Below are 23,377 nucleotides of genomic sequence, written 5' to 3' on the forward strand. Positions count from 1 at the left end.
GGAGATATATAATAATAATAAGAAAAAGAAGAAGAAAATACAAATTAAAGAAAATATAATATATGTAAATACTATTGATGATGTGTTAAATGAATATCCTTCCTTCCTTAGGCTTTAGTAAGCACCTTTATAATATTTATATATACATGTGACACTTGTCAGATGCTTCTGGTGTTATTGTACAGGGGTACCTAGTGACCTCACTCGGATCCCACTTCCTCTATCAAGGGATAAATATTGAAATATGATAATAATAATACTGTAATAAAATACAAATAAAAAAATATATAATAATAATAATAATAATACTGTAATAAATACAAAATAATAAAAATATTATAATAATAAAATAAAGAACCATAAATAAATGCAAATTAATAAAAATCTATAGTGAAAAATGATAGATATAAGTTGTGTTGTCAAAGTAAGAGCAACAATTGTGTGTAAATGAGGCAGAAAGTCAGATCAACAACCTGGGGCTTGGTCACAATTTTTGTGATGCCATATGGCAGCAGGGTCTACCATTAGACAACACATTATGCTTCCAATATCTTCCCAGGTGGTAGTACCTCCCTGTTTGGTAGCTGCCTACCACTGTATCTACTACCTTATAAATTAGAAATAAAACAACTTTTTAGTGTGTATTAACCATTTCACTACAGGGATTCCACTTTTAATATTTTATTTGGCTAATACCAGATGATTTTATTCAGCACAGCGGGGAGCCAGTACACGAGGGGTTAACATCGTGTGCCCTCCTGTTGATCATTGATGCGTGTCCAGGAGATGATAAATGTCTTGGTGAAGATAAGATGATGAAAAAGTTTATAAGTAATGTACAAAACACTCAAAAACATAATAGGAGAGCAACAAGGAAGTCACTGTGGCTGCCATGTTTTGTATGTGCAGACAGCACTTGGGTGGCAGGAACAGTGGAATTCACAACTCTGAAACTTAAGATTCAAAATTTATATTGATTATCATATTTTTCCCACACCTTTTCAAAATGAACCGTTTAAAAAAAATTAATTATTCAGATATCTGGCATTTTTTACTGTGTAAAAAAACATCTGCTTGATGGTGAAAATTACCAGAATATGAAGAAGAAAGATTGTGCCTGTATTTTCTTATGTTATTTTATCCCTTTAATAGAGATGAATTGTGCAATAATGGAGCGATTCTTCAATCAAAAGCCTTGTCCTACACCGAGGTGGAGTTGAACAACCAACTGGAACTTATGCGGAACCGTCGAGGGTTAGAACAGGAAGGAGAGGATGAGGATTCTAAGGTACGTCCAGGGAACTGAGTTTTTGCCCTCCTCTATTAAGGTTCAATAAGTTGAAATGGTTGCAAAGGTAGACAAAAGTGAGCAGAGTTTATTCAGTAGGTTAATTATTTGTTGGTCATGAAGTAGGTCCCCACTTAAGGTCGAGGTAAAGTAACTTTTCTTGATTATATGTCCAGTTGCACAGGTACAACATCCTTAGGGAAGATTTTGAAACATTAGGTCCTTCAAAAATTAATGAGAAAGATTACCAGTATAAGTTGGTCAATAAAATCATTAGATCAGCCACTTAGATTCCAGGATCATTGAAGGGAATTACAGAGTTTAGATATTAAAAAATCTGTCGGATATTATGTCTATCTGCTAGCTCCCACTCAAATGGCCTGAAACTAATACTTTTTTATTTAAGGTCATTCTCTCACTTCCTGAGATATACCATCCCACACATAGCTGAAATCTTATGGATTGTTCTGCTAGAGGATGTGACGATATTCCTTTTACCCAAAGAACGAGTAACAAGGTCTTGAGTGGAGCTATAGCTCATATGGAACATCATTCGCAGTATGAATTATACCTCTGAATTTATTCTTATTGTTGTTGTACGTCTCAAATCATTCTAATAATCGTGTTGTACAATGTGTTACAGCCTCCACCACAGCCCACTGATGGAACAAACAACAGCAGCTTAAGCCACAATGAAGTTCAGTACTTTGTAGGAGATTTTGTATACCTGTCTCCCCCAGAAAAGGTAATCTTTTTTTTTATAATTTGCACTTAACAGTAGACCACTGTGTTAGTGTATTTTGGTACAATATGTTGAGGTTTTGCTGTGTTTTATATCCCATGGTAGATATTTATTAGAGGATTATTTCCAGAAATTTTGTTTTGGTAAAAGCTAATAACTCTTCTACAGAACTGTGACTACCCCATCCTACACATAGAGCGGTTGTGGACTAACAGTGAGGGCCGACAAATGGTGTATGGCTGTAATTACTATAGACCAGCAGAAACTTTTCATCAACCCAACCGCAAATTCTTTGAACAGGAGGTGTTTAAAACAGACCAACATCATGCATACCCACTTACTGAGGTGTGTGGAAGCCAGACAGTATTGTTGCCTTCATTCCTGATTTGCTTTCAGAGTTCCAGTAGACTTTCTTTTCGGTTTATTTAACATAGAAATTATATGTTTACTCCATTCATTCCTGCTTTTTATGTATTTTAAATACTGTGATGTAAAGTGGAAATTGGCCTTGTGCTATCTGTAAGGAAGGTGTCGGCAGCAGCTCAGTAATGTGCAGTGAGTGTGGAAGGTGGGTATGCAAGGGGTGTAAATGGCAGACTGTAAGATGTTACTGACATACAGTCTTAAAGTGTGTTGCATGCACAGGTAATCATATGGCCTTAGCAAGGCTGGAAACATAACATTGGAGTTGGCATTGAAGCCAGTCAAAAGTGGCAAGAGGAGATTTAGGGAGTTGCTGCCTTTATTGAGAGTACAGTATTGGCAAGGTTTTGCATACAAATAGGCTGAGATGGTTCATGCATGTGATGTGAAGAAAATGGAGGAGACTAACTAGGTCATGAGGTGCACAAGACTAAATATGGAGGGGAGGAGAGCCAGGGGTGGACTACAAGACATCATGCAACATGGAGAGCTGTCCTCAGGTAATTCGGGCTAATCCATGCAAATATGGAACATTGCTGTAAAACAGTGATGATAATTTGCAGAAATAATCATGTATAACTAACATTCATCATTTTGTATATTTTTGGTAGCACTTACGTGCACATATTTAAGGTATTACTCTGTGTAATAATAATAATAATAATTAACGGTTTATTGAAAGAGCTTGGCAGCCAGAAGGCTGAAAATATACAGTTACATATTTGGGGAATGGGTTTCGAATTACAAATAATATACAAGTAACATAAGTGATACAAATAAGATATATAAGTGTGTGTGTGCGTGCGTGCGTGCGTTATTTTATTATTATTTATTTATTTTTTTTTTTTTTGCTTAACGTAACATAGGTGTTCAAAACTAAACTTTATCCCAAACAGGTCTTTGCAGTTGCTGTTCCCAACATCCAAGACCACCCAAATTGATACATTTGACTTGTGATTCTTTAGTTAGCTTTGGTTCTTTGACAACCAAAACACCATGTTAAAATGAAAATGAAATTGATCTCCTCAATATATTTTTAAATACTGTTCTATACCTTTTTTTCATTAGATTTTAAATTTTTTGTTTTAAGACTTTCAGTGTCTGCCAACCTCCATCACCCTTCATAGGCTGTACCTCTTTTATTTTTGTACAAGCTGGATGAAACTATCAGGCCTTTGTATCCAAATCTTTATTTCTTTGTTGAATGGTACTTGGTGCTGATTTGGGTGAACCAGTGGTGCTGTTATTCTATCTTAGTGCTTTTTCAGTTGTATATTGAAGGTTTTGGAGTTGTTTATTTTCAGGAGCAGTTTGTATGAACAACAGGTTCCATTTATATCAGTAAAGATTGAACTTGAACACATCAGAATATCATGATTTTGTAAAATAGGGGTGTGGTTTAGTAATTAAGTACAAACAAGTACCAACAACTTGATTTGTGTGTTTATTATCATGTATCAAGAGCAGAAAATTAAATTGAAAGGCCCAAGTAAATTTAGTGAAACAAACAAAACTTAACGGGTAATTTTGTTGATGCATCAGTGAGACTGTTAGTTGCCTTTGTGAGGGAGGCCTCTGCCTGTCATTATGATGTTTCAGGGATTGTAAATGGTCAGGTTAATTGTGCACGACAGTTAGGGGAAATCACTACCAAAAATTACAATATTCATTATTGTGAACCTCAAATAACCATTCCATGACATTTATTATGCTTATCATTCTTCTCCATGTTTTCAGACACTTAGACACTCTGTTGTTGTACCATGCTTGTTTGTTATTTATAAGTAATAACCAATATTCTGTGTGATAGTTATTAGGAAATATTTCATTATAGCAGTTCACTAAATTGAATCGGGTTTGTGTATGCGTGGATAGAGTGAGTGACCCTACACCAATTCCCCCATTAATATTGTTGTTGGGTTCCTGAGAACCACAACGTTAAGTGAAAATGATTTTACCGTAGATACAATGATATAAAAACGGATTATGTTCCTTGGGTACATTTCTGGTCAAAATTTCTCACGACTTGCTAAAAATGTTTCACTTTCAACACTATCACCTTCTTAGTGTTTTAAAGTTTCAAATAAACTTAGAGCTTTCGCCTATATGGAGAGCAACGAACATGGAAAGCTTAGTTGACATTGATCCTCGACCCACACGTTCAGCATTCTTTCCATATTTTCCATAATGCCACTTCTGTTACGAGTTAACTTTGTAGCAGATAATGGAGTAACTCTTTTAGCACATGATTTTATATTTTCTGCATTTCCACAAATTGTTCTTACCTACAGTTGTAGGCTGCAAACCGACAACTCTTGCTATGTCCACAGCACGCTGTCCTCCTCCTAATCTCTTTACCACATCTAATTTAACTTAAATGAAACAATTCTCTTCTTTCTGTGACCACAACCAGTAGTGGTGCATAATGCACATTTAGTACTCATTGTTCTAGGGCTTAAATGAAGGCACCCATGCTGGTTGCTTACGCAGCCAGCTGTTATCACAATCATGCGCTGAGCGCCTTCGTACCGAATTTTTTAAATTTTCACACATTTATCATTTTCATACATTTTTTTTTTTTGAACAACGCTATAACATAATGATGTTGAATGAAACGGCGTTAATAGGGGAATTGGTGTATTTAGAAAGTTAAAAAATCCTGGTCCTGATATTCCCGTTGTCTGAGGTAGTGCTGTACAGTACTCTTATTATATATATCCCCCACTTGAATAATCTTTTATATGATAAAATTTGGAAAGGTATTGCTGTGTTTTTGTAATATCCATTTGTAATGCTAAAATTTTTTGTTTTCTTCATATCAGGTAATAGGAAAGTGCTATGTACTGCCATTAGTTGACTACATCAAGATGAAACCAGAAGGTGTGGACGAAAAGGACTTGTTTGTGTGTGAGTCTCGCTACAACAGTCGAAACAGATTCTTCAAAAAGATCAAGGCAGGTTCACAGTGTAGTGTGCTCTACAATCATGGTCAGTTGGAACCATAAATGTTCTACTCAGCTGTTATGTAAGAGTAAACAAGAAAATCTACATAATTTCTTATTCTTTGGATGAAGTAGGTTAATCCCTTCTATATTTCCTTACCCTTATTACCCTTACTTACACTTGTATCACACCATTGTCACTGTCCATACACTCTATGCTAACGTTTGTATCATCAATCACTATCCATGTCTGTAGAAGTCACACCATTCTCAGTCAATTTAAATTTTTATACAAGCTGGGAAAGTTGCTTGTGATAACTTCCAGTTTGTATGGGGTGGTCCATGTACAGTATTTAGGACTAGGGGTCACCATAGGCAACTTTTCCAACCTGGTTGAAAAGATTGAAGTTGAACACAAATGAACTGCCCTAACTTTTTAGCCTAATAACTCTGGCATTTGGGAAATTGAGTGTACCCCATATACCCCCCCAAAAACACGACATATGAAAGTAAAAAAAAATTTCTTATAAAATTGAAGATATCAAATTTTGAAATTACAGTGACCCCTCGTTTAACGAACACCTCGGTTAACGTAATTTCGATTAACGAACTGCCTTCCATAAGGATCTTCAATTCGGTTAACGAAAAAAAATTCGGTTAACGAACCGACCTCAACATGTTTTCGCTTGCACTGACCGGGCAACCAGCTTTAGTATCAGTCCGCCAATACATTAATCGGTTCTAGGGCTTAAATTCCTTACTATTTTAGTAAATATCAAGAAGTTTATACTATTCAATAATTTTAAAAGTTTAATATTCAATTTTTTAGCCATTTTAACAATTATTGAACATAATTGAAGGTAAAGTGACTATTTAATGCTCGGCATCCAGCCTCTTAACACAGCAAACAGGAGTTAGTCTCTCTGTTTTCACTGGAGGTAACATCTTGCTTGAGACTCTCTTCAACTAAACGTTTTTTTTCTGTGTTTCCAAGCAAATTATTGGTCATTTTGAAATATATTTTACATATTGACAATATATAATGCAGTGCAGTGTTGATTTAAAGAAAATAATCTTGAATTACACCAAGAGAGCTAAAATTTTATGGGTGAAATGGCGCCATGGGGTGACTTCTCTTCCACCCCAATGCCTTCTCTTCTTCCTTCTCCTCCACCCCCATTCTAAATCCCATCATCATCATCCAGGAGCCTTCTACATACACACCTCAAAGTAAGTGAACTTTTCTACCATTTTTGTTGAATTTAGGAAATTTTCGGTGAGCTGGAACCAATTACCCAAAAACCCATTGAAACAATGGTTTCGGTTAACGAACTTTTCGGTTAACGAACGACCTTCTGGAAGGGAGTGAGTTCGTTAACGGAGGGGTCACTGTATAAAACTATAGAAAAACTTTGTACTTTTCATGGGTGATGAATTATGAGTATGAAGTGAAACAGAGAGTAACTGGCAACTGCTGAGCCCTGATTATTGTTGTGATGCAAGAGGGGTTGTGGTGGTGCAGTGGGCTTTTGTGGTGCATAGTGGGTGGTAAGCCCTTGTGTAGGTGGTGGGCCAGGCTATGGCGCCATAGGTGTGGGTGAGGGACCACTGAGGACAGGTGGGGGGGGATAAATTATTCCAAGATGTGATAAGAAGTTGATTTGAAGCTCCACCAGCCTTGTGTCTCACTGTAGAGTGTCTGCCAATCATTGACTTTCCATTCTTAGCATGATCTTTGGTGCACAGCTTTAAATTCATGGTGCCAAATGCCAATTGTCTTTGTCTTAAGATGACAATAGTGCAATTTCAGTAAATTGTCCAAAGACAATGATAGCAGCTAAAGGTTTAACATCCTCCAGATTTTTCTGTTAACTGGTTGACAGCAGAATTTTAAGATAAAAATGCACAAATTATTGATAATTCAAATTACAATACATACTGTAGTTTTCACTGTACCTTAAATTCAATTTGGTAATTATGTCACTGACATTTGTTTCCAGTCCTTTCCATTCAATGTGGGAGAACGCGTCAAGTTACTGGAAAGACCAGAACCTCTGGAGATGAAGCGTGTGGACTCGGTGTTCAAGGAGAGGATAGAACGTCATAAGGAAGAGCTGGCAGAGCTAGATGAGGAGACCAAGGTTATCCGTCGCCAATTACCGGTAAGTCAGTTAGCTTTCCTAACATTGTGTTATGTATGTATTGGAAATCCCTATTTAGAGTACTGGTAATTTAATAATTTTAACAGTATTTTATGGCTGAGTTAATTCAATGTGAGAAGATTATTGGTATATAATCTTTAAATTTGTGTTCAAGGTGTTATGCAGGAATGTCCTTTAATTTTCTTCTGTTAATTTTGATTTCTGTGCATTAACTTATTTTTCATGTGCAATATTTTTTTAGAATTTTTAGAGAATGTTACTCAATAAAGAGACACCAAAACATCTTGGAAATATTGTGTGGAAAAGAAAACAAGGCCTTTTTGAGAATTTTGTGAGTGCATGCTAGAGGTGCCCTTTGTGTGGGCTCCATTTGAGTGGGATTGGTGATGGCAACCTGGGCTGACTTAAGGACACAGGCTGGATCAAAAGAGTTTGAGAGGATTAAGACATTCTAGACAAGTTACATCATACATAGGAGAGTTAGTTATATATGAATATTGTGTGAATTAAACTTCCTAATACATATGTTCCCTTAACTAACTTTTGACAGTGTTGAAGATAAGAGTGATCTTATGTGAGATTTTTGTACTTCCAGAATGTAGTGAAATCCCAGGCAGAAGGAGTGCCAGGTGGTCACACGTACTATGAACAGTACAATATTTCCTCGGGTGCTGTCAAGCTTGGAGACTACGTGCATGTCAAGGGACGAGATTCAGGCAAGAAGTCGGTCAGACAAATCTGTCAATTATGGGTCACACCTGAGTAAGTTGTATATTGATCTGCCCCTGTCATATTGATGGGCTTTCAAAGTTTGCTCACCCGAACTTGACACTGGTATGGGAGGACGTACAAAATCTTTTAGTACAAAAGGTATACAGGTATTAAATGTAATACTTGTACTTCTATAGAACTTCAGATTTGATTACACGGGGCTCAGCAACTCTCAGACTCCCAGCAATTCTTAGAAAGTGCCTTTTGGAAAACAAAAACACTGAAAGTCTTATTACAGGTATCCCTCGAGTGTTAATTCGCTTTAGTGATAAAAAGTTTTGACACCCTTTCTCACTTTGTTAGGTCAACATTCGATTTAGTGATGGTTTGAATCACTGGGAAGGGGGGAAAACTGGGGATGAGGTAACCTGTGAGATGTCTACATATTTTGCCATTGTTACATGTTATGAAAAAAAAAAATAATAATAATTACAATACTCTAATGCGGCTTAGAAATAAAGAAAATATAATATAAAACTATAATATAAGATATATGAAAAGCATGGGTGTATGTAAGTGAGAAGTGAATGTATGTGTGGAGGCAGTGGGTTGTAACTGTGACCAGCCCAGCCGTGCCCCCTCCTCCAATACAATGTTATGGCATAGCACAGCAGCAGCCACACATCTGTGAGTCATTGGGTGACTGCCTGGCTGAATTGTGTCATCGCCCAGAGGATGGTTTGAGTGAGGAAGGAGATACTTTTTGTACATAAAATATGTGCTATTGTATTTGTGATATGCTATGTATCCATTTTATTGTTTTTTAGAGCAATTTTTTTCCCATTTTTGACTTAAGCAATTTGAAATTTGTTTGAATTAGGCTCACTTTGTGTTCACTAAATTGTTTAAATCACCACATCATTTATATAGAGTTTTTGCTGTTAATAAATCAATTGTTTGACTTTGAAACTGTTTATAATGAACTCATTTAAAGCGAGGGAGTACTGTACTGTACTTGGTGTTTACCACCCTGCTCTTTGAACCTATTGTTCATCCTCTGCTTCAGTGTTATTCCTCATTTAGCAAAACATTAGGTATTTTTAGGAACGTAACCCCATCGTTAAATGAGGGATACCTGTACAGTGTTATTTTCATCCACCTCCCTCTCTCATCATTGAATATTTTTACCACTTTTCACAACTCTTTAGCCTTCTCAAGTCTTTTTCCATCATTTCATAAATCTTGTGTTATTCATCCATCCTGTAATGGAATTTGCCCATCATTATGTCTGTTTTGTTTTTTGACTAAGTGAGTTTGATCTATGCATACAAGAAACTTTATCCCAGAAATTAAATGAGAACTGATGATGTGAATTATGTATTCTCTTAACTTTTTCTTTTACATAAGACTGTGAAGGAAAATGAACAACAGTGTGTCGAAGATAGATTAGTAATTTTTTTTGTGATATGAATTCTTGTGTTCTTTTCCTACCATTGCATCACAGTAAAAAAATAGCACTTCTGCATACTATTTTCAAATAAACTTCTCAAGTTTGTGTCAATTCAAGATAAATTTTCCTCTTTTTTTTCCTAATTATAGTTTGACATTGTTTTCCTCGATAGATTAATGTATTTCGCTTTCACTGTTATGTTTATTCTTAGGGGGACAGCTTACTTCCTGGGTACAGTGTTCAAAAATGCAGCACAAAACAACCCAACTGGTGAGCACCTCTTCTACAAGCAGGAAGTTTACCTCACTGCCGGAGTGGAGACCTTACCCATCTCAGACATCACTGGCCGCTGTATTGTCTTCGATGTCAAAGAATACTGCACACGTGAGTAATCTGCTATATGTGCCTCTACAACATTTTGACTTTGATGCAGTACAGTACAGTGTCATTTTCAACAACATCAGACAGCCCCTGAAGCTCATAATATTTGTGATGCCTCATTTATTTTCTTAAAATGAAATTAAAATGTTGATAGATTTATTGTTTTCTTATGTAGAGTAGTTTACTTACAGTATCATGTAATCACTTCAATGACTCTTTTGTCACCTTTACCCAAGCTAATTTTTTTATTCATGCAGTATTACTTAGCAGTTTCTTAAACTAACTGTACATCCTTGAAAAATAATAGTGTATGGGCAAAACCAGATGACCAGTTAAACATTCCATAAAATTGATTAATGATCTCAAAATTCTAGCAAAATTCCTATTTATAATGATTGATTTTGACCTCTGGTTTTGTACTGTGGTTCTTTTCACAAAAGTTTCTCTCCTTGAATTATGCTACGGTGGCAATTCACTTTGGTGTTTTAAGTACATATTAAGGCTTATGGTTAAATATTTTTGTCATCTTATATATAACCTTTGACCCAATATATTAACCTATTTCATTAAATACAGTATACCATCTTGAGATAGATGTCACCTTGATCACTTAGAGCTTGGTGGTATTTACCTCTTTTCATATGGATTCCATTCTTTTCTCCATTTCCACAGCAGTTTTATGTTTTATTATGGGTAAAGTTTGTGTTCTGTATGACTAAAGTTAGTTTTCTACCAACAGTACGATCGACAGAGATACGTGAAACTGAAGTGTATATATGCGACAGTTTCCTAGATGAAATGATTCAAAGAGTTAGCTCATTGATGACTGGCCTGCGCAAGTTTAAACACTCAAACTATGTCACACAAGATGAGATCTACTACTTCCGGAAGCCTCTTATTCTCCAAAAGGTAATAATATCTGCAGTAATTCTCTTATAACGAGAGCACCTCTCATACTGTTTTTCATGTACTGTACCATCAAATCATTTATTTGTTCCTTGAATTTGTTAGACATTTGCTGACTCCTCGGTATTCCTTTCTTTGTCTTCTTTATGCCTTCAGGTCTTTTTCTTTTTGTGCTGCCATTATTCCATTCCATATATAAATGCTTGCAAAGCCATCCCTCATCCTTTCTGTATGCTCTTGTATCTCCTGAGTGGGGTTAATTTTGCATGGGGCATTGATATGGTAAATGGCCAGCACAGTACACACCACAACAAACAAAACTCAACCAACCTAACCCAGCCTAGTTATGAGATTGTACCCATGTCAGAGCCAGGGTGCCCTCAGATGAGAAGTTCTGTAGGCAGAGAAAAGACTAATGGCAGTCAAGGAAAGACTAAGGTGTTAAAAGAATATAACAGACTTGTGAGTTGGTATTTTATTTCAATGTCGTTAAAGTAGTGGGGAACATTAGTGTGTATTTTTTATAAATGTTACCGATATAAGTTTGTCTTAGTTTAAGTTGTTGACAAGTTAGCCAAAGAAGGGAAACTTTAGCATCCTTTTAATTATGCAGTTGTGGTTGCAAATCAAAGAGACCCCTGATTAACTGTCTATTACGATTAAGGCTTATTAGGACTGGGCATGTATTCTGAGAGTTCTGGTTAGGTTTGAACCTATTAAGACTGAGACCCATTTGACCAGTCACCTGAACCATTTTCATTGATTCCATAATAAGTACAGTACTGTAAACGATTACAGGGGAATAAGCTTAATAATAGACTTTGGCATTTAAGGATTATTTTACACAGACTGACCTGTTGGGGATGAGGTGCCTTTAAATGTATCAGTTGATTCCATTTTTTATCTCGTATCAACAAGAGTTGAGTTTATTTAGAATGATGTGAGAGCATGTCTATTCTCTTTCAGTATAGTACCGTACAGTATATTTCTTGTTCTATATTCCACAATTGTGTTTGTCATCTCTCACAAACACACACACATTAATTATGCATGTCTCTCTCCTCTCTTCTCTTTTGTATCTCTATTAACCTACCATCATTTCTAATCACAAAAGATGACAATGTTTCCTCTGCTGCCATCAATGTCTCCTGTATTTTCACCAGTAACCTCCCTTAGGTATTTATCTTTGTTTTGGTCAAATATGTTTTGTTTCCATTCTTCAGAATTTTTTTTTAATCTCATGAAGTTTAGGAACCCTAATTTATTTCACCTTATGACTAAACACCCAAATGCTAACCTAATCGACCCATTACCCATTTAGAATTAGGTTTTTAAATCTTAGGTGTAATAAGCAGGGGTTCCTAATTTTCATGTGATCCCTTTTTTATGTTCAGAGTGGCCACTGTAGTTTCTTATGTGGACAACAAAGTTACCATATACCCATTTTTGTCATTTCAGTTTGATCCTTCAATATCCTTCCTGAAGAAGCAGCCACAGACCTATGTAAGTCACTTTACAACTGCTATGTAAGGGCAATCTTTGCTTTCTGCCTTTCTGATTGCAGTTGAAACCTAATTTGATTTGGCTGTAACATACTGTACCTGTATTGTGTACCAATTAACTTTTTTCTTTATACATTGTGCACTCACATTTAATCATCACAGAAAGGTTTAAATTCACTCATTTTGAATTTCCACAAAAAGCTTTGTCACTACAGATGATGATTATAAGTGATGATCCAGTGTTTTCACTCACCTTGCACCATATCACAAAAGAGCCTCAGAGTAGTCCACAAAGGACAGATGCTGTTGCTTTGTTTGTACATTATTGGTGATCTGCATTACCCAGCAAGGTACCCAACATCTCTATCTGTCCATGGATTACACCTGTTATATGGCTTATTTCATCAGCCAGTTTCCTTGACAAACAATACAACTGAAATCACTCTGGAAAGATTTTCTCTTTCTGTCTAACATTTGTCATATGTCATCATTTGAATTTTGTATAGTCATTAACTGTAAAGAGAGTGATTTGCTACAATCTAACCCACCCATCCAAACCTTACCTAGCATAACCTTCTCTATTCCCTGAACTAACAGCCAACAAAGCCTTCTCACTACTATCTTTCTAAAACGGAAGACATGCTGTGCCGTGTGAGGAATTCACATCAAGTGGCAAATCATATTTGTTGTCCTATTGTTATTGGTGATATGTTTTCCTCATGCATACAACACTATAGAGAGAGAGAAATGAAGGTAAAGTGGATTTGATCACTACATAAGCTGTAGCCAAATTATAATAGTCTCATTAAAGCTTTTGGCTTGCAGTGGAAGGTCAAATTTAAGAACTGCACCTACTATTGCAACCGTTTTAACCTTTAATATTATCTCAAGAAACTTCCTTAAGACTGTTAATTATTATTATACTTGAATTTTTCTTTTAGTAATGTTTGGGTACCCTTAAAAGGAATGTGAGATAATTTGGAAAAAATAAACAAATAAATAAAGTTGATATCATAGAAGCCAAGCTACCCCTTAAATTTTAGATTTGGTCAGGTGTAAATGTAAAATGCTTATACAGTCATGCGCCGGTTAACGTCCTAGATACGTTCTTGGAAACGTGATGTTAACCGAAATGGACGTTGTCCGAAATTACATAAACCTATCGGATTTATTCTAAGGGGGGTTCCAGGCACCCAACCCCAAGTTTCCCATTTTACAACCATTTAGACCCACTAAATATATATGTATAATGTTATGGTAAATATCATAAACACACATAGGCATGGCTAGGTTTATTACAAAGTGATGAAAAGGATAATGTAAAGTGGGTAGTCCACAAAACATGTAGCTATGTCTCTCTTTATTTGAGTGGCCCGTCATAGGGGTCCGTTTTCTCTCACTTCAGGATGCCTGAGTCGTCCGTTTTTTCTTAATCTTAGAGTGCAGTACACCAGAGACTTATTTATTCCTTAGTAATGACACAGAATTTGAAATTGCAACTGGGGTTGCAATTGTTGAGGCAACTTAGCTATGTCTGATTACAGTTGGAATATTCAAGATCCATTGTGAGTGATGTTTAAAGCTTCAACTGTCTTTATGGTTGGTAAAACTTGTCAAGTCTGTCAGTCTGAGTGGCATGTGTGAGGCCTTGTGTTTGTACAACCGCTAAATATATAAATATATAATGTTATGGTAATTATCAGAAACACACATAGACATGACGAGGTTTATTTCAAAGTGATGAAAAATATACCATCAAAACTGTACAATGGGTAGTCCACAAAACATGTAGCCATGTCTCTTTATTTGAGTGCCCCGTCATAGGGGTCCGTTTTCTCTCACTTCAAGACTCTTGAGGCGTCCGTTTTCTCTTAATCTTAGACTGCAGTACACCAGTGACTTCTTTATTCCGTAGTAATGACACAGTATTTGAAATTGCAATTGTTGAGGCAACTAGATATGTCTGATTACAGCAAATGTGTTATTGTCAATTTATGGGTGAAAGATTTTATCCTCAATAGATGTAGGTTAACATTACACCTGCAGGCAAATGTTTAAAAAAAGCCTAATCAAGGAAGCATATTCCTTTAGCACATAATATCTGACCAGTATGGGGAGGATCATCGTGTCTCCGTCAGGGGGTCGTGGAGTGGTGGTCCAGCAGGCGTCGGATTTTTTGAAACACGGATCTATATGCGATCGGACATTGTTCGGTCAGACGTTAACCGGATCATGAGTGTACTGTAGTTAAGTATAGAAGGAAATTCAAGTATGCTTTGTGAAGTCAAATTAATTATCCCTATTTTCCCTTTTATTTGGAGAAGACTACCAGCTTCTTAACTTTAGTTTCATCCCTTTTATTCCACAAGATCACCTGATACCTACATTATGCATGATTGTGCATTATGAGCTTCCAAAACATTAGTTTGGTCCCTATCATTCCCACATAATCACCTGACATTCATCTCATGGATGCATTTCAAAGGATGACCAATGCTAGCAAGTATACAACCATCAAGGGAGATTCTCTCTTGGTAAGAAAGTATCAGCCCAGTGACCCCAGCCACCTCATAGGGGACAGAAGTATTAATGGTGTGTTAGTTATCAAATTGAATAAGAAGCACATTTCAGGAATCATCACCCATGACACCACGCATGGACATGGATTATGAAGACTCCATGGATGGGCCCCCACCTTCTGTAGCCTCAGTGGACTCTGGGATCATTGCTGGAACCCCTAAGTCTGTCAAGAAACCTCCTACTGGGGTATGTTAACCAACTCATACTTCACTATGACAGAGTGAAGACTTGTTTTCTTAATTATTGGGTATAATTTCAGGTCTTAATATAATTGTTGATGAGTAGTTCCCTATCACTTATATTTTGCTGGACAATCTTTATTTAAATAACCTTTATATCATCATTCCAGTTTATGAATAAAGATGTTTTTCATGAAGAACGAATAGTTTTTATTGTGTATGTCGTCTTTACTATCTATTTATTATTTTTTTATCTAAATTCCCCCCCCCCTTCCCATCCCTCCCCCCAAAAAAAATCCCAAATTTTTTCTTTTTCTCTTTGACAGAAACAATTTCAGCAAATGACAGGCAAAAAACAAATGACAGGATATATTCTGTTTGCTGCAGAAATTCGAAAAAGCATAACACTGAAAAACCCCAGTGCTAATTTTGGGGAAATATCTCGCCTCGTGGGGATTGAGTGGAAACGCCTCACGGAGACTGATCGCAAGACTCATGAGGACCGAGCCCATCAGATGAATCTTGAGAGTGCTGAGCGAGCCTTAAGTGGCAATGGCCCAGATTCTCCACAGACACCACAGGTTAGAGTTCCTCTTCTGGTTATAGCACTGTGTGTATGTTGGATAGTTTTACTTATTTCATTTTTTCTTCAAATTCTTTGTTTGCATTAACTTCAATTTTCTTTTGCATTTTATCATATTAGATATCTGCTCGTGTTCTGGGTATTAAGTTCTATATACAGGAGCGAACACAAACACCTGTATGGTTTTGTAGGTTCAATTTACTGGATAAGAGATATGTACACAAAGGGAGTAGCGCTCCTCAACCTGTCTGCTGGTCAACTGCTCTCTAGGCGACGTATGGGAAGTGATACATTAGCAGCTTCCATACGTCGCCAGGCACATTAATTAGGCATGTGGGACATCTTAAATACATTGCCACACACTGCTAGCTAGGCTGAATAAATAATGTATATAAAGGGAGCACATACATAATATACATAGCATAATATATAATACAGCATACATAATATACATACAATATCATTCATGCTAAAGTTTTCCTGAATACATAAACAATTGTATGAAGTTGGTAACATTATGAGGTATTTAGAGTACTCCTCACCAGGTAACAACACCAGATCTACCTCTGCCTAACAACCCTGATGTGGTGTTTGAGTGCATGTGGGAGAGTTGTGACTACATGTTCGAGGACCTCCTTGACCTCAGTGATCACCTGATACTAGAAGCCACAGGTCATGTCCACAAGGTTACACAAGGTAATAATACAAAGTAACTTTTTATCAAATTTAATTTTGTTAATTCTTCATCAATTATAGTGTGTGAATAAAAGAATTTATCTTATTTCTTGTAAAAATTGGTAAGATCACATTAATAATAAATCCTAGCCTGAAAAATAATGTTAACCAGGAAATATATATTTTAAGACTTTGTGTTGTTTATATAAATTTAATTCTGTATTGCCAATTGTACTCTTGTCCTCTCTATGGATCCTTTTAGAATAAAATATATAATTTAGTGTTTGAGTGTGGCTGGCGCGGTTGTTCACGACACAAGAAGAGTTCTCTTGCACCCTTCCCAATGGTGCAGCGGCTGGTGAGACATGTGCGGGAAGTTCACATACAGAAGAACACTGGCCGCATCATACAGCACCATGACCGCTCTAGGTGGGTGTTCTGTATTGATGGTTATTTTGTAATGTTATCTTGTATGTTTTAAGTCTTTCTGTTTAATAATTGTCTGCACTTATTCATTTTACAGTAGACCCCCAATATATCACAAGAGAGGGACGGAGAGTTTCCATGCATTCTTCAATTCTATTACAGTAGAAGTCCAAAAATCCGGACTGCTTGGGGATTGGGTCGGTCCGGATTTTCGGATTTTCCGGATTCTCAGGCAGTACTTTTAAAATTAAAATTTAAGGAGGAATAAAGAAGAGATGAACAGGTACATTTGATAGTTTATTCATTATCAAATAAAGCATGGTTCATTTATCAAAACGAGCAGTTTTAAAGAAAAATAAAGTCAACACTAGACAAAAATGTAAACAAACTGTCTAATACCATGACGAATCTTGAAATTCCTAAGCCATCCATCACTAAATGCGCACTCTGATTCAATGTTCATTTGCTCCTTAAAAGACTTTGCTTTGGCAATAAGCATCGGCCCAGAAATTGCCATACCTTCTGATCGTTTTAACAAAAACCATTCTTGCAACACTTTATCAAGATTTTCTAATTTGGGCCAATATAAACTTTTTCTTTCAGCAATTTTAATGTAAGGCTCAGAAGAAGCTGTGAATTCTAAAAATTTTATTCTTTGCCTTTTTTATATCATAAATTGTAGACTTTCCAATGTTGTATGTTTCCATTAGAACAGCATTGCTCACATTTCATTCTAGTTTCTTAATTATTTCAAGTTTGTCACTCAATTCCAATGTGTTCTTCTTTTTCTTCACACAACGAAGTTTATCTACTTTAGGGGCCATTATTATGGGCTTGTACTCTGTACATGGAAAGAGTAGGACTCAAAATTACATACGTTGTCACAGTTTGATTGCTTGTTTTAAAGTGGCGATTGTGTGGTCGTTTGTTGTCGCTGTGCAGCTGTGGCATTCACGCATGCACACATACACACAAAAGATTTATAGTGCCTCAAATTTTACATTTCAGTTCAAGCTAATTACAAAACTAACAAAATTAGCTACCTATAATTTACAATTAATTTTATTATTAGAATTATGTAAATTAATTTTTTAAAGCAACTCCATTCATTCACATAACCCACAAAAGCCCGCTAAATTTAAAAAGTTTGAGTTTTCGAAAAGTCCGGATTCTCGGGTGGTCCGGATTCCTGGCATCCGGATTTTTGGACTTTTACTGTATATCGATCTCTGTACAGTATTGTACATTAATGGGAAATATAAGGTATGGGAACTCAGCCCCCCCCCCCAAAAAATTCTTAAGACACCACTTTATCTCACTTCAACACCAATTCCCTCAGTTCAAAAGACATTATAACTCATCTTAAACCGGAACAACTGCTTCTTGGATATCACTTGTTCAGATACAAGGTGACTGTTGGAGCAGTAGAACTCAGGGTATTGTGATTCTTACAAGATCTGCGTAGATGCTGTTGGCCAGTGCTAGGTTTTCATCAGCTGATTTATTGTCTTCATTTGTTATTAAACCTTTAAAAACATACATAATAACCAAGTAGTGCAGCAAGCATAGCTATCATTGGCTGAGCAATGCCTTAGAGGGCTATGGTACCATCTATTGACATGCACAGGAAACTTAAGCTTGTCTTATGGCTAATCCATTTGAAAATATTATCTGCAGTATATATTTATTGAAGCAAGCCTAGACTAATTAGGATGATTTGCACCTTTCTGGCTTATTCACATTTTTTCATCAGATGTTTCCTTGATAAAAACAATCTCAAAAGGCTGTGCACAAAATGACTCATGATGTTTAACACCAGTTCTGACATTTCATATTCGTTTGATTTATTTATATGTGTCTGTTCTGCAAGCTATCTGTGGGCTTACACTGTACAATAGCTTACTTCACAATTACGAAAAATGGGAGTGTTTAGGGTGCTGTGTTATATTGGAGGTCTACTGTTTTGTTTCCATTTACTTCCATTGGTATGATAGTTCTTGGCCCTATATGCTCTTTAAAATTTTCTGTAACTTTATGTAACAAAATTAAAATTGAGTAATATTTTTTAAATGGGGCTCTGGAGGGCTCAGAGAATGAATCGATTTATGTTTTAACAGAAACTTTGTGGCATCGTCTCGTCGGTCACTGTTAACTGTGCAGCAGCCAACCCCAGGAGGAACTCCAGCCTCTGGGTTGTACCCTACCACTGGTTCTCCCCATTCCACAATCCATGGTGAGTGTTTCTTTTGTTGGATCTGTGGTGGGATGTAATCCGAGACAAGGTTCTTCAAACTCCAGAGCACGAGCAGTAAATATATTCCATAAGTACAAGACTTGGCAGGATAACCAACAGGTACAAAAGCAGGAGCAAGCACAAAGGACTCCTTGTCGTAACCAGGCCTGAGCCGATCTGAGAGAAGTTAGCTAGCTAGGCAGGGAGAGTTGCTAGACATTACTAGGACAATAAATGAGATCCTCTAGTTACTTGACTAGCGCGGTACAGACATGGTCCATCGGGACATAGTAAGTAGACATAGGCATTAGACATAAGCATAGATATCAGACATGCTATAATAATATATGGTAATACAGACATGTGAATAAATGGTACAATGAATGGTAACAGAGTCTTGCCGTCAGGCGTGTTCACATATCTATACAGGATCTACATTCACCCTCCACCATTACAGCCGGATGAAGTCATAACCATGAGTAGCTGACACAATTGACTCATAGGACACATTTTGTCTGGATTGTATTGTCATTTACACTTGGCATAGATAAATAGTTTATACAATTTCAGTGGAAATAACTGATTTATTCTCTGCATGTTTTTGAGTGCACCTCATCTTTGCCACCAGCTTCTGAGGGGACCCACATCTCAACCCCTCATCCACATCGAAGCACGTTTACACAATCAATGGGGTAGTCACAGGCATAAATAATTTTTATCCAGCTTTTCCCAGTATCTGCATCACTTTGTTGCAATAAGCTTACATATTTTAGAATCATCAGGAGCATGGTAGTACAGGGGGCCCCCAAATTAGCAGGGGTTAGGTTCTCAAAATGGCCGCTAATCGCCAAATCCGCGAATAATTTGCAGATGGGGGCACATTTTTACTTGTGTACAAAGAAATGTGTATTCCCTTTATGTGTTTGCCCTAAGAACAATTATTTCATTTACCTGAAGTATTGTACAGTATATATGTGTGTGTGTATAGACACACACACACACACACAAAACACATACAAAACACATACAATAAATAATAATGGGAAAATACCGGTACTCTCACAAATAATCAGAAACATATTTATTAAAAATGTGAGTCTACCCTCAAGTCCGTGCTCTATTAATAAAGCACTGTAATAGAGGATTGACTTGAGAGTAGACTCACATTTTTAATAAATTTTTTTCTGGTTATTTGTGAGAGTATTTTCCCATTATTATTTATGTGCATGTGTGTGCGTACATGCGTGCGTGTAAAGGAAATTACTGTCTCTAGAACGAATGGCTCCCTGTCCCAGCCGTGAAAATGCCAGCAACTTTAAAACTACCCACTGATATTCTTGGGTACACCAGGGCGTCATCCGCGAATAACCGAGAACATTGGGGGCCCCCTGTATACAGTTCGTAAATTTGGGATATGATTCAGTTTGTCAATCATACATACTTACATATGTGTACTGTACTGTTGTGTCCAGTTACTGGGTTAAAATTGCTACACTACTACTCTCATACATGCTTTAAGGTAAAGGTTCTATAAACAGGTACAGTATATATTTTGCAACTGAGGTATTGACTGCCTTGAAATGTGTGATGCTCACCTACCACAACAATAAATAAGTATTTGTGATGAAGGTACAGTACTGTATTCCATCAAGTGTTATGACCTTCACATCAGGGGTATCATTGTTCATAGGTTTTGTTTTGTGCATAACCTATGCTGCAACTCCAAGCAAAAATAAAGTGAATTGTGCTTGTCTTATATCTACTATTTGCCATAGATGATTGTTTACTTTGTTATTTTAATTGGTTCTGTTTTGTGGTTGTGATGCGTCTATAGTTCAACCTTGTCTGAAGTGCAGCATTATTATTTTATTATGACAACATCTTTTGCACTTTTTTAGTACAGCCATTACAAACCCTTAATGTTGTGTATGTTAGCTCTAGACCAAATTGCCTGTTTGTCATATCTAACTTTTATTAATACAGTATACAGTATACAGACTGTAATTAATAATATTATACATGTGTCTGTTTTTAGATGAGGTCTATAAAAGACTCTATGCACATATACTGTATAATGATAGCATACGTGTTTATGTTTATTTGTAAAGATGTAAAATACAGTATATATAATTTGCATGGCTCAGATGATTAATCATTAGCTACCAAGACTTACAGTGTTGCACTTTCACTTCAGCCACCTCATTGTAAATGTTATTGAATTAACTTACAGCATTAGTTTTAAGTGTTTCATAAAAACATTATTTATGTTTATTTTGTGGCGTCATCTTAAGTTTGAAGCTCATATTGCATGCCACACTCAGTGTTTTGTGAATGCTTGCATGAGTTGCATGATTTCAGGACTACTTCAAGGTCGTGGAAGTCCCTACCTTGCAGGGATGGTGGTGTCCCCTCACTCTGGGCTTATACCCAGCAGTCAGATGGGCAATCTATCCTATTCTATAGGTACCGGTAAGCCTTTTATCTTTTATTTTAAATTATTAAATCCCCTCCTTCGAGGGAAAGCTGTCTTATCTTTACCAGCTGTGTACAGGAATGACTCATTTAGTGAATTCTTCACTGATTCCTCTCTATACTTCTGCTCTTCTTACCACTAGTCCATAACACCAAATTGTTCATGCTGTATAATTGTAATTGTTCTAACATACTGTACAGGCTATTCATAACTGTCATTCTTTATAGTGTCTGTTCTGACTTCTGTCCACAGGGTCAGAAACTACTATAAAAATTATAATTTATTTTTAACCTTCAGTCACCAGACTAAACTCTTTGTGTATAGGGGTGGATCTCTCTGTGCTGAATAAAATTGTCTGGCGTTAGCTTAATAAAACGTTATAAGTGGCATCCTGTAGTGAAGGGGTTAAGGGAGAAAGAGTGAAAAAATCCAGATATCCAGTATGCTATCTGTATTGCACGGAAGTAATGTTACCACTTTGTAAATATTTTTTTGTACAATTGTCTAAATGAATGATGTCACAATTTCGAGAAACTGTCATTCAGAAAGTGGTATCTGGCAACTACCAGACTTGCTTTATTAGCAGGTTTTCATAAGAATATTGTAAGAACATACAATATCATGAAGTTAAAACTTTAGTTTATTTTAAAACAATATTATGACGAGATTATCACTCAGGGGCGTTCAGGAATAAGTTGTGGTGGTATAATTGGATGTCAAAATGAAAAGGTGTTTATTAATTGTGTTGAGCTGAACTGATTATCGAATAAAAAATATGAATTGAGATAATACTCATACTCACCACGTTTATGGCAAGTCTTTAATGAATGTCATCAAAACTGTATATTCCATATTTACCACCTGCATGGATGATGATGTAAGGCAGGAAACATTCATAAGACAAAATTTTGAGCTTTAGATAAACTATAAGTTTAAATAAAAATTTCTTGATATCTTTTTCCCTGGTAATTATAAGAAAATTAGTTTTCATATACAGTATGCCCTGATAATTCGCGGATTTTTAGTTCACGGTCCTCTATTATTCGCGGATGACACCCTGGATGTACCCAAGAATGTCTGTGGTAGTTTAAAAGTTACCGTCATTTTTGCGGCTGGGACAGAAAGCCATTCGTTCTAGAAACAGTTATTTCCTTTATCTGTGTGTGTGTGTGTGTATATATATATATATACTGTATAGTGTGTGTGTGTAGACACACACACAAAACACATACAAATGAATAATAATGTGAAAATACTCTCACAAATAATCAGAAACAAATTTATTAAAAATGTGACAGTCTACCCTCAAGTCTACTTCGTGCCTTATTATTAACAAAGCGCAGAGTAGACTTGAAGGTAGACTCACATTTTTAATAAATTTGTTTCTGATTATTTGTGAGCGTATTTTCACATTATTATTTCTTTGTATGTGTTTTGTGTGTGTGTTTACACACAAAAACACACACACACACACACATATACAGTATATATACAATACAGGTAAAAGAAATAATATCCTAAGGGCAAACACACAATGGAAATACAGTACGTATACTGCACATTTTTTTGTACCGTACCCCCTCCCGGGTGGGGTCAGCAAATGTTATTCGTGGATTTGGCGATTCCTGGCCATTTTGAGAACCTAATCCCCACAAATTTGAAGGGCCTACTGCTCTCTGAGGCTATTATATTATTTAGCACCCAAGAATAAAATTTAAAAC

The 23,377-nt window shown here is 36.3% G+C and overlaps 1 protein-coding gene across 15 annotated transcripts in view; it reads left to right on the plus strand.

The window, feature by feature from the left end:
* LOC121863301 (protein polybromo-1-like) overlaps positions 1 to 23,377 on the plus strand; it is a 76,875-nt gene that overhangs the window by 45,082 nt on the left and 8,416 nt on the right. For 12 of the 15 annotated variants that reach the window (XM_042361898.1, XM_042361900.1, XM_042361903.1 and 9 more), the window contains 15 exons: positions 1,153 to 1,288; positions 1,932 to 2,033; positions 2,199 to 2,375; positions 5,276 to 5,407; positions 7,396 to 7,557; positions 8,153 to 8,319; positions 9,930 to 10,102; positions 10,839 to 11,008; positions 12,464 to 12,508; positions 15,139 to 15,273; positions 15,593 to 15,847; positions 16,380 to 16,545; positions 16,806 to 16,953; positions 19,068 to 19,183; positions 21,542 to 21,652. In XM_042361898.1, coding sequence (XP_042217832.1) covers positions 1,153 to 1,288; positions 1,932 to 2,033; positions 2,199 to 2,375; positions 5,276 to 5,407; positions 7,396 to 7,557; positions 8,153 to 8,319; positions 9,930 to 10,102; positions 10,839 to 11,008; positions 12,464 to 12,508; positions 15,139 to 15,273; positions 15,593 to 15,847; positions 16,380 to 16,545; positions 16,806 to 16,953; positions 19,068 to 19,183; positions 21,542 to 21,652 — 2,195 coding nt within the window. The remainder of the gene's footprint in view (positions 1 to 1,152; positions 1,289 to 1,931; positions 2,034 to 2,198; positions 2,376 to 5,275; positions 5,408 to 7,395; positions 7,558 to 8,152; positions 8,320 to 9,929; positions 10,103 to 10,838; positions 11,009 to 12,463; positions 12,509 to 15,138; positions 15,274 to 15,592; positions 15,848 to 16,379; positions 16,546 to 16,805; positions 16,954 to 19,067; positions 19,184 to 21,541; positions 21,653 to 23,377) is intronic. The other 3 variants (XM_042361893.1, XM_042361897.1, XM_042361906.1) reach the window with 3 other exon arrangements.

The sequence above is a fragment of the Homarus americanus genome, unplaced genomic scaffold (genome assembly GCF_018991925.1).
Source record: "Homarus americanus isolate GMGI-L3 unplaced genomic scaffold, GMGI_Hamer_2.0 scaffold46197, whole genome shotgun sequence".
In the NCBI taxonomy this organism is placed as follows: Eukaryota; Metazoa; Arthropoda; class Malacostraca; order Decapoda; family Nephropidae; genus Homarus; species Homarus americanus.